Genomic DNA, 12773 nt, shown 5'->3' on the forward strand with positions numbered 1-12773 from the left:
ATTTTCTTCAGCATGTTGCACAATGTCTTGTTAAATGCCTTAACCAACCCATTTGCGACGGCGTTATATATGGAGGACTTGTACTGCTTGAATTTGAATTTTTCATACAACCTATCCATCAAACTATTGGAGAATTGTCTTCCGTTATCCGTTACGATCCGATGGAGAATACCGTACCGATAAATGATGTGAGTGTGGATAAAATACACCACGTTTTCTTTCTTAGCTTCATTTAGCGTGACAACCTCAGCCCATCTTGAGAAGTAGTCAGTGGCTACGAGGATGTAGAAGTGCCCTGCTGTCGACTTAGTATTTATAGGGCCGACCAGATCGAGTCCCCATGCTTCAAAAGGCCACGAGGCTATGGTTGGATGTAGAGGCTCGGGCGGTTAGTGAATGAAATTCACATGATATTGATAAGCTTCACATTTCTTTGCATAATCCATTGAGTCCTGGATCATTCCCGGCCAATAATAACTCATTCTTCTCAGCTGGAATTGTAGCTTTGGTTCTGCTTGATGCACGTCGTATACGCCTGAGTGTGCCTTCTCCAAAGCCTTCGTTGACTCTTCCTTACGGAGGCACCGAAGGAAAAGTCCTTCAAAGGATCGACGGTATAAGACCCTTTTGTAGTAAATGAAATGCGAAGCCCTCCTACGAACCTCGATTTTACAACGGGAGTCATCCGGGAGCCTTCCCTGTTCAAGGTAATCTATGATGGGCTGCCGCCAGTCTTCCTTGTCGGTTAGGTAGACTGATATCACATTCGTTTCCCCATATACAGTCTCAATCGAAGGTACAACCCATCTCCGCCAAAGCGATATATTGAGGGGCACATTATCCAGGTCCGTTAAAGCAGTGGCTAGGTTTGCAAGGGCATCCGCTTTCTTGTTCTCCATCCTCGAGACATGTTCCAATGCCACGCTTTCGAACTTCTCCATCAACTGGCGAGCATAAGTGAAGTAGGGTTTCAAGTCGTCATTCTTCACCTCGTACTGGCATAAGAGTTTATTGATTATCAATTTTGAGTCGCCGAAGATTTATATATAAGCTATTCTAATCTCTAAGGCCATTTGGAGGCCAATTATCAAAGCTTGGTATTCGGCGACGTTGTTTGAACATGACTTGGCAAGTGCGAAGCTATAAGGCAGCATGTGCTTTTCTGGTGATATGAGGACGATACCTGCCCCCGCACCACTTTTTCGTGCCACACCATCAAAGAACATGACCCACAGTCTGGAGGTCTCTATGAAGAGAACTTCGTCATCAGAAAAGTCTTCACTTAACTCCCAATCCGATGGAATCGGGTGATCTGCCAGGAAGTCGGCCAATGTCTGCCCTTTAACTGCCCTTTGTGGTACATAGACAATGTTGTACTGTTGAAGCATGATTGCCCATTTGGCTAAACGTCCCGAGATGACCGGCCTGGACAGGATGTATTTGATGGGGTCGGCTTTAGTAATTAAGCGAACTGTGAAAGCCTGCATGTAGTGCCTTAACTTATCTATGGCGAAGAAGAGCGCGAGGCACGTCTTCTCTACAGGGGAATAATTGATCTCGGCTCCATTCAAGTTCTACTCAAGTAATAGAGAGTGCATTCTTTTCTCTTTTGTCTTTCTTGTGCCAATAGTGCCCCTAATGATCTCTCTTGCGCTGTAATGTATAGTATCAACGGCTTGCCCGCTACTGGGGCTCCTAAGACAGGAGGGTTGATCAGGTACCTCTTTATGTTATTGAAAGCATTCTGACAGGCCTCGTCCCATTTGAATTTCTCTCTCTTTCTCATCAATCTTTGAAAGGGTTGACACCGCCCTGCTAAGTTAGAAATAAACCTCCGGATGTAGGCCAGATGTCCCTACAAACTTCTCAGCTCATGTAGATTTCTTGGTCTTGGCATCTTCTGGATGGCATCAATCTTAGATTAGTCTATTTTTATCCCTCGATGTCTCACAACGAAACCCAGAAACTTTCCTGAAGTTACGCCAAATGCGCATTTGAGGGGGTTCATCTTTAACTGGTACTTTCGCAGGCGATCGAACACGGTCCTTAGATCTTTCAAATGGTTCTGTCGTCGCTTGGTCTTGACCACAAGGTCATTCACATAAAACTCCACATGTTTGTGCAACATATTGTTAAACACCTTCTGCATGGCACGTTGATAAGTAGTGTCGGCGTTCTTCAACCTGAAGGGCATTACCTTGTAACATTATATCCCTTTTGGAGTTCGAAATGCCGTCATTTCCTCGTCTATGAGGGCCATCCGTATCTGGTTATATTCGGAAGATCCATCCATGAAGAATAGGGCCTCATGTCCCATTGTCGCATCGACCATGATTTCTGTTATAGGTAATGGAAAATCGTTTTTAGGACAGGCGCTGTTTAGGTCGCGAAAGTCTACGCAAACACGAAGCTGTCCATTCTTTTTTCTAACCAGGACGATGTTAGCTATCCACATTGGATATTTAACTTCACGAGTGAACTCGGCCTCAATCAGTTTATTGACCTCAACCTCAATCTGGAGGATAAGTTCTAGCCAAAAGCGTCGTTGAGCCTGCTTAACGGGTCGACACCCCTGTTTGATCGCGAGATGATGGACTGCTACTTTTGGATCTAGTCCCGGCATCTCTTTGTATGACCAGGCGAAAACATCCCTGTATTCGGTGAGTAAACTCATGTATTCGTCGTCCTCCTCTTCTAAGAGAGACGCACTGATGAAAGTCGGACGCGACTCTTCTACAGTGCCCAGATTCACCTCTTTTAGCTCGTCCACCGTGGATTGACCACCGTCCTCTAACCCTTACGGAGCATCCTCCATTTCTTCTTCGGTCATACCTTCTTCGGATTCTTCTGTGATGGTGATGTGGTGGCACGAAGTTTCGCCTTCCTCCTGCTCTAGATTTCTATTCTGAGGATTGGTGAAAACGACGTCGCGCCTCTTTACTTTGAGCATGCCCTTACTTGTGTTTAGAGTAACAAAGGTCTTTCTCTTCATGTGTGAGGGGATGGTACTACGAATTTCTCCATCACTTCTTGCCTCTCCTGATGGCTTCTGGTCCGATAAAGCTTCAGCATTTTTAAGGTTGATTCGCGCCAGATGGACGCTCGAGGTATCGACCCCTCTTTCCTGTAGTTTTTTCGAGGACGTCAGCGTAGGCTCTTCCCTTCCCCTTTGTCTTATTAGGGACATATTGATCGAGGGGATATTTAGCCCTCTTGTGCTTCAAGTGATAAAAAATGGGAGTGTGGGGTTTTCCTTCACTCTCCTTTGGAACTGTGCCTAGTCTTTCGAATGCTGACGGTCGCACCACCACCGGCGATTGACAGATGATTTCCTCAGTTTCTTCATTTGGCGGAATTAACCTTCGAAAGACTGAGCGTCGAGTATCTCTGGGAATAGTATGTGGGTTCCCTTTTCTGCTTCTGTAAAGCTTAATCTTTCGAAGACCAAGGCGCGTGTGGCAGGTGGTCTAATATGGTCGAAGGCTGAGGCTCTTTTATCTTTGCCCTCTTTCTCTTTTTGTATCATCAACTTCTTCCGCAGTGATATGATTGTTGTTGGCCATTTTCCTCTTCGCCTTTCTGATTATGCGGAGTGGCTCTAACGGCTCATATCCGAGACCCGCCCTTGATGTGGGTATAGCGTGTCCCTCTTGCAAAAGCTTCTTTTGGGTTGGCGAGAGTCAGGGTTGCTCGTAAATCTTCAAACTTTTGAACTCAGTGTGAGTTGTGAAGTCGTAGCCCGCCTTCGCCAACAGCTTGTAAGCTTTGGGATCAAATCCGTCTTCCTTTCGCCTCTAAGGTAGCTTTGACCCCGTTCTTCCGACTCCGGCTTGTGGACTTCCTGCTTCATTATCGGGATGAGGGATGTAACGAAACTTTCTTTTAGAATTTATATGTCGCCGACCTGCAAACCTTTTGAGCATTCCGTAAAAGGTGACTCACCCTTGTTTCGTCTCGACAAAGGGACAAGCACAAAATCGGTGGTTTTGAGGTTGTCTCTCTCACCACGGGTGTTTCTCCAATGCCGAGGGATATTCTATTCTCTTTTGGGTTGGAGGCTTGTACCTTGCTACCTGCCCTTTTCTCCTGTCACTGGCGACTTCGACCAGGATCAACCCACTTTCTTTGTCAGCAAGTTCTCTGTCGGTATCGTCTCACCAGAATTCTCGCACTCTAGGTAAAACTTTGCATCTGCGAAGTGAGACTTGGCTTTAGAAAACGGATTAGAATCTGCTTTGACCTTCTTAATCCTGTCTTGGTAAAACTTGAAACACTGATGTAGTGTCGATGTAATCACACCATTCCCAAGAATCCAAAGGCGTCCCAATAGCAGTTTATAGGTGGCCTTTGAGTCTGTCACATGAAACAGCACGATCGCCAATGAGAAACTCCAAACGTATCATGCCTATCGCCCTTTGGCTGCCTTGATTGAAACCCTGAATTACTAATTTGTTGTTTGATAGCTCTTCCATGAGTATGCCCAACTGTTTCATAGTAGTCTTAGGCATTATATTGACAGCGGATCCGTTGTCGATGAGGATTCGACCCACTCTCTGTTCTCGAATGTATCTAAAGACATACAAAGGTCTATTATGCAATTTGGATCCTAGTAGCAGATCTTCGTCTGAGAAGCCTATGGATGTGCAACACGAGGCATAAGGACGTGCTGCGGAGGTCAATGCACCAGAGGCATTGGATTCTAACAGCGCTTAAATAAGGGTCGTCTTAGCTTCTGGCGGGAGTGAAAACAGGTCGTCTATGTTGAATAGTGATGAACCCTTTGGTTCTCCTATCGACTTTTATGGGCCTGGAATGGTATCTTCCTATTCCCTAATACTGACAGCATGACATGCGACAATCTCTGGTATCTCCTCTGAACCCCAATTGCAGAAGTTCTTCGGGAGGAAATCTGTTAAGGTCATCTGTCGTTTGGAACGAGAAATATCCTCGTCTCTCCGTCGACAGCCTTGAGCCTTTGAGCCTTTTTTCTACCCTTCCTTTTTTGTGCCTTGCTTTCTCCTTTGTATCTTCTATGAGAGCGTAACTCTTTCTGGGTAAAGCTCAGTCTTTCCTTCTTACGGCGCGCCACAAGGATCCAACCTCCGTTATCATCATCGTCAGTGCGCTCTCTCTTGTTTTGAGGGTCTGTAGTTTGGACCTCCTCCAGAAACTGCACTACCATAGGTTCAAAGGTTCTAAATTGGACCGAACTCTCCATTTCTTCATAAAATATGGTCAGTAGCGCCATGCTTGGAGTTACCATCACCGCAGCATGATTCGTTTGGATCACCTCGTCCAGATCTAGCTCTATTTTCCTTTCACGGGCCAATTTGAGGATCAATTCCTTCAATACGAAACATTTTTCGACCGGGTGGCTAATGACCCTGTGATGCTTGCAGTAGTTGGGATCATCCACCTTGTCGGCCTGTTCTGGTCGTCTACATTCTGGCAGTTCGATAAGATGATTCTCTAGTAGTTGCTCAAGCATATCCGCTACGTCAGAGTAGGGGAATGGGTAAACTTTTTCCTGTCGTTCCTTCAGGGTTGGGCGACGTCTTTCGCTTTCTTGGTCTTTCTTCTTTATCTTCTTTTCTTTCCCTTTTGAGGAGAACTTCAATGGGGTTCTATTAACGACCATTGATTCCTTCATGGCGCCCTTCACCTTCTTCCTATCTTTCCTCGGTTCGTGGTTCAAAAAGTCCCTCGTTCCTCTGTTGGCGATACTTAGCTCCATGTCATGAGCACGGGTCGCCAATTCTTCAAAGGTACGGGGCTTTATCCCCTGTAGGATATAGAGGAGTTCCCAGTGCATACTCTGCGTGCACATTTCCACAACAGACAATTTGGTGAGTCGATCTTTGCAATCCAGACTCAGAGCTCTCTATCGATTGATATAGTCGACGACTGGCTCCCCTTTCCGTTGTTTGGCATTCGTCAGCTCCATCATGTTAATGGTACGCCTGGTGCTGTAGAATCGATTCAAGAATTCTCTTTCAAGTTGCTCCCAGCTGTCAATCACTTCAGGCTCTAAGTCTGTATACCAGTCAAAAGCATTCCCTTTGAGGGTTCTGACGAACTGTTTGACTAGTAGGTCTCCCCTTGTTCCTGCATTTTCGCATGTTTCTACGAAGTGGGCGATGTATTGCTTTGGGTTGCCCTTTCTATCGAATTGTTGGAACTTTGGGGGCTGATACCCTGTAGGCATTCTCAAGTTGTCGATCCTCTAGGTGTATGGCTTGGAATACATGAAGGAAGTTTTGGCCGACCCTCCATATTGAGCTCTTATGGAGGTCCTGATCATGTCTTGCAGTTGTTGGACCGACAAAGAGGCCATTGAGGCTGATTGTTGCAATTAGTTTTTTTTTTTGTAGCACGGTCATCCCCTTGTCGATTGCTTTGATCGTGGATGCTTGGCTTGATTCAGCATCCACTCGAGACTGCATTTGTTCTTTCAGGGCAACGATTTCATGGTCTCGCTCCTCGACGGCTTTCATCAGAAAGTTAATCTTCCTTTCCATTTCAGCCATGGCCGCTTCCGCTATCACATCCAACATCATGACAGAAATCACATCTGGCGATGAATCCCTTTTCAGCCTGCTGGATGCGAAAGTAGAGTTGTCGAACAAGGGGTTTTCCTTGATGACAACCCCATTTTATGGGGATTCCATCATTTGCCTCAAGATGTCGTGAGCGATGGGGGAGCCCTGCTCTTGCTCCTGCGTGATTTCTCTTGAGCGGCCGCGGGTGACCGGTCCCTTGTACAAGCCGTTTGTGGAGGAAGCTTTGGATGCCATCCTCTTAGGAGATTTTGATGCCACCTTCTTAGGCGCTATTTGGCTTGTTTGAATGCTAAGAAAGAGATGAGAGGTAGAGAAGTCCCACTGGGCGTGCCAATTTTGTTCACATGAGATTTCCAGAGAAACGTATTTCGTGGAGTTGTTGAAGTTGATTTGATGCGATGTGGTTCGATCTCTAATACTTGATCCTTTGATTCTCTCTCAGTTGGGTGAATGTGCTTGACTTGAAGAAGAAAAGCACCGAACGTTCTTGAAGTAGAAGTCTTGGAAGCTTGAAGTGGAAATCTTGAAGTAGAAGTCTTGGAAGAGTCTTTGTGTCTTCAAGGGTCTTTTGTCTTATAGGAGTGCAGCTTCAGGAGTCTTGGGAGTCTTCTGATTGTTGATGAATTCTCTCTAGGTCCTCTGAATGTAGAAAATGTTGCCTCTACAAATGAAGAGAACTTCTCTATATATAGAGTTCTCAGGCGGGCTCTGTTGGTCCATGGGCCTGGCCCTTGGGCCCAATTAGTTGGTTTTGGGCATGATCTGAGATTTGGGTCCAATTAACTCTTTTTTTTTTTTTTTTTTTTTTTTTTTTTTTGTAGTTTGGACTTTGAACCCAAATAATAATATCAGATTAGGCCAATTTAATCTCATCTGATTCAGCCGCGTGACGTCATCGAAACTGGTCTTCAATTCAATTCGGAACATGTGTCAACTTCTAATTGGACCCAAAGTTAATGATTTACAAATTCGTCATTAATTTAGCAAACGACGTGGTGACTTGTGATTGGTCCAAAATTTTATCCTTCAACACTGTTAAATTGGTAGAAATTGATTATCTAATAGATTTCTAATTTCTTCTCATTTTTATATAATATGGATAGAAATTTGAATTATCTTTTATCTTAGATAATATTTTTATATTAAAATTTCATGAAAATTATTTACATGATAATTTCCTAAAACATTTAATATCTTTTTAATCACAACTTTCTATTTTATTCTAATTTGACTTGAAAAGATACTTGTGACAATGTATTATACTTCTTTTCTTAAAACAAAATGATCTCCTTCTTCTGGCACAACCTAACCTCGTAGCTTTTTTCTTCCAAGTGAGAGATTGAATTTGTAGATTTTAGAATCTAGATCCTCACAATAAAATAAATACCTAGTGATCTTAAATTTTGTTAAATCTATCAAATTATTCCTTAATGTTCATTGATAAAAAAATTATTAAGTAGGATGTTAACATTGTGATTGTCATCTCTCTAAATCTTTTTACGTATACTTAGAGCTATAATTTATAGTTTTTTCTTTTACATTCAACAACATAAGTCAATCGACAAAAAATCCTCTAGTTCATCTAGACACCCTGCAATAAAACTCAAAGAAAGTTCTAAAGAGTCGATAGGTAAAGAGTATGGGGGAGGAACCCTACCTCCATGCAGGGATAGAACCGTAAATTTTTATGAGATAAACAACATTTTTTTGGTTAACTTCATATATATAATCTTTTAATTTTGAAAATTTAATGAGGAAGAAATAATGAAAAATTGAAACTTATTACTTTTTTATCACTAAGATAAGTCAAGAAGCCTTTGGTCTTGCATGTTTTGAACAAATTTTGTCATTTACCAATAACAAAACTCACTTACCTTTATAAAATTTGACTTGTCATAAAAATTAAATAGGAAATTTTAAAATTATAGAGATCAATTTGTACCAATGTCCAAACCCTAGAAAGTAAAATGGAAATTTAAACATTATTTTTCTAGAAAAAGAATTATTACTCTCTCTCTTCTTCTCCCTTCTTTTTATATATATATATTTTTGGCAAAGGGAAAGAAATATTAAAATGTTTTGCGTGCAACACACGCGCCGGGTCGGAGATTAGGATATTAAAAGGGGGGGTGGGGGGGTTGAAAACTCTGGGAGGGTAAAACGGCTTGCATATCATGCACGTTAAGGCAGTGTGGGCCCAGAAAGATTTGACGGTCCTGATTGTCCCATCATATGTTTTTTTCCATAAATCTGATCACCAACCCGTTTTTACGTATTAATTTGGGCTAATAATCCAATCACACCAACCGTTGGATCGACACTTTGATCATTTGTAAACGGAAAATTAACGGCAGGTTTGACTTTTGACCGAAATTCCGTTTGTGAAAAAATTTCACTTGGCCGGCCAATGACATCCAAGTTCAAGATGACTTTCAACTTTCAAGACCATTACTACTCTTAAATAAATTGCTTATTATTATTATTATTATTATTATTATTATTATTTTTATATATAAACATGATGTAAAGAAACATTAATTAAGTGTTTACTCTAAATTAAGTATTCTTATAATTTTGTGAAACAATTTAAAAGGTCTCAAATGTTTAGAAGATTTTATATATTAATCTCAATATAGTTCAACAAGATAATTGTATATTTTAGAATCTCTATTCGATTGTTAAAATAACAAATAAAAAAATGATTTTTTTTTTTACGTTCTTCTAAAATTCAAACAAAATAAGCATTATATCAAATTTTATTGATTTCTTATATAGATTTTAGTTAGCTCTTATGTATATTTGTTACTTTTAATTTAGTTTAAAATTGATGATCGATGATCTTTAGTCAAGTAAGTTGAGCTCATTGTAAGAAGAAAATAATTTTATGCATTGTTTCTAAAGACTAGGAGTCATGGTGAAATTTTGGTTCTTTTAATCTACTTTGATAGCAATTTGGTTATTTATTTTTTTAATAAGCTTATAAATATTATTTTTACATATGAATTCACAAAAGTGTAATTTAGATTACACCTAATCTCATACATATCATTTTTTTACATACTTAAATAAAAATAATAATAGTTTAATTCCATTAGAGTGCGGTATAGACTATACAAAGATGGATATAATCCTTCTATTTTTTTTTTCAAATCTAAGTTATAGTAAAAAAAAATGTGAAGAAAGAAGCACATATTATATATATATATAAAATTAAAATAGAAATTGTTATCAAAGAGATCTTAGTTTTCTTTGACTTATGATTGTGACATGCAATTGATATTATTGTGCGCCAAAATGAAAGTTAAACATTTGACTCGCTCAATACGAATAAAAAGAAATATATTCTTTCCAGTTATACAATAATATATATATATATTTTATAAAAAAGGTTATAGTTGGCTATAACCACCACTATAATAATCTTTATATTTAAAAAATGAGCAAAATTGTATTTCTTAGGTTATATCATGAAGTATCAAAATGTGACATGTGAAGTTTAGATTGGTAATGTTGTATGTTACCTGTATAGCAATACTCAGAAAGTATATATTAAATGTATAATATATAGATATTGTATACGAATAATCGTGAAGGAAATTATCCCAAATGGAAGAATGAGGCATATATTTCTGTCTTATTACAATGTCTGCAAATGCCAACAAACTCCAATTACTCACTCTCTCTCTTTCTAATATTCAACTTCTTTTTTATTGCCACCTTTGTATTTGTTTGCATTCTCATTTTTATTTCATTTATTGTTTGGGTGAGATTCCCCTTTGATCTTATTCTCTCTCTCTCTCCTTGTTTTTTTTTCTTTTAATTTCCTTTTTCATTAACTATGAGTATCAACTTTATGACTTATAGTTATGGTATTAAATTTATTTCAATTCATATAATCATGGTTCATCACCGATCTAAAGATTGAATCGACGTTGTTTAGTTCAATAATAATTGACATGAAACATATTGGATGATGAATTAGAGCCAGTCAGGTTTTAAGAAAGAAAATAAACTTACTTTATACGAATTTGTAATGATGTATTTATATGGGTAAACCTAGGGGTTTTCCTAATCCTTTGTCATAATGAACTTTAGGAAGGCACAATCGAACTAGCAGACCCAATATGGAAGCATGGGTTGGTTTCAACTTCAGAGATGGAGGTCGAGAATCACATTTTGGCCAATTGACCCAATTGTCATTTTTTTTTACTTCTTTGGGATCCTGTTTGGACCACTCAGACCCATCTCCTGCACGTTTTTAGCTTGGGTAGATTTCTTAGTATAATTGTTTTTAGGAAAATTTGACAAAATAGCAACAATTTAGGTTTCATTTAGATTTTTTTGGTGAATTTTGGAAGTAATAAATTTTTTGGCAAAACGTATGTCACTCACACGAGATCCCTTTTTATAATACCTTCATGTGGTCTTCTGTCAGAAATATTGAATATAGTGTAATTGCTAAATCGTGAATCAATGTGGAACAAAATACAGTGTCAATTATCCGTTTCTAACTTTATGGATTTTAAAGAAAAAAGTTGCGCATTTTTCGCTCAATTTGAATTTTGTAAGGACAGTTTTTCCTCAGATTAGATTAGTATAACCACTTTTCAAATCCATTAAAAAAAATCAATCTTTGATCTTTATCTTATTTATAACATAATATCGTATCTTTCTAAGTTTTCTCCATTAATATCGATATATTCTAATAATTAACTAACATATAGCCATAAAATGTAATGATAATATGAAACTATGAGATTAAACTAATCTACTTTTACAGTGTAAAATTATGAGATTTTAACCATAAGTTTTTTTGTTATTCGTTATTATAACAAAATTTTGTATCTTCTTGATTTTTCTCCATGAATATCCATCCAAATTTATCTTATGTTATCAGATTCAATTTATCTTATTCTTTTTTATTTATTTATACATTTTCTTATCAAATTCAATTCTATCTTATTCTTTTTCAATTTGTTTTGTTATCAAATTCAATTTTCTCGTAACATTGTATTTCGAATCGATTCAATTATCTAATTCTTTTTCAATTTTTAGGTTAAATAATACAAAATACCCTTAAACTTTATATTTTGGGTTAAAAATATCTTGAACTTTCAAAAGTTTCAAAAATACTCTTAAACTTTTAAAATGAGTTAAAAAAATACTCTTACGGTTAGTTTTGGATGAAAATTGTTAGTATTTCGTGTCATAATACCCCTAAATGTTCAAAAGTGTCAAAAATTCCCAAACTTAAAAAAAATGTTAAAAGAATACTTATATGAACAGAAACTGTTAAAACCATTTTACTTCTCTCTTTTCTTTCCTTTTCCCTCTCTTCTTCAGGACCCTCTTACTCTCCATTTTTGTTAAATGTTTACACTTTAACTAAAAAAAATCATAATAAATAAAAATGGAAACATCAAGGGATTTTAAGATTTAAATGTTTCTTTAACAAAGTCGTACATTAGTATTTAAGTAGATATTTTGATTTTGGAATTTTTTGGAATTTTATGTTATAACTTAAAATTATGGTTTTTATTTTAGTTGCTGAGAAATTTGGTGTAAGAATTGAAAAAAGAGAAGAAAAATGAGAGTATTTATATGGAAAAAATGAGGATATCTATATAATTTATTTTAAAGTTGGTTACTTCCAAACTTAATAAAACTTCTAATAAATTTTATCACCATATTAATGGTAGGAATATTTTTAAACTTTAGAGTAATTTAGAGTAATTTTTGCAACGAGGTATTAATGGTTTCTATTCATATACTAATGGTGAAGTGTATTTTTTTTTTTTTTTTTTTTTGTGTTAAGTTTAAGGGTATTTCTAAAACTTTTGAAAATTTAGGCGTATTTTTTAAACAAACTTTAATAGTTTCCATCCAAAATTAACAGTAAGGGTATTTTTGAAATCTTTTGAAAAGTTTAAGGGCATTTTTAAAACTTTTGAAAGTTTAAGGATATTTTTGACACAGAATATAAAGTTTAGAGGCATTTTTTATGATTTGGCCTTTTTTTTTTTTTATATACATTTAGAGATTTGTATTCTTATCACGGTTTATCTATTTTTTATTTCATGCATTTTTTTCATTTATATTATTACTATTTATATAATTTATATTTTTTTAAAATGTAATATAATAAATAATATATCATTGGACTTAATGATAATATTTCAAGATTTTGTGAATTTAAATTAATTATCTCAAATT

The 12773-nt window shown here is 37.4% G+C and overlaps 1 protein-coding gene and 1 pseudogene across 1 annotated transcript; both read right to left on the reverse strand.

Moving 5' to 3' along the window:
* Nucleotides 1-389: 389 nt before the first annotated feature.
* On the reverse strand, nt 390-941 carry LOC150035796 (uncharacterized). The gene has a single exon (XM_090314431.1). It carries the CDS (start codon nt 939-941, stop codon nt 390-392), a length of 552 nt encoding a protein of 183 aa, XP_090170557.1.
* Nucleotides 942-1921: 980 nt separating this feature from the next.
* LOC150035797 (uncharacterized) lies at nt 1922-4922 on the reverse strand (annotated as a pseudogene).
* Between the last annotated feature and the right edge of the window lie 7851 nt (nt 4923-12773).

This window comes from Benincasa hispida, chromosome 6, assembly GCF_027475165.1.
Source record: "Benincasa hispida cultivar pf3 chromosome 6, pf3_genome.v1.1, whole genome shotgun sequence".
Lineage (NCBI taxonomy): Eukaryota > Viridiplantae > Streptophyta > Magnoliopsida > Cucurbitales > Cucurbitaceae > Benincasa > Benincasa hispida.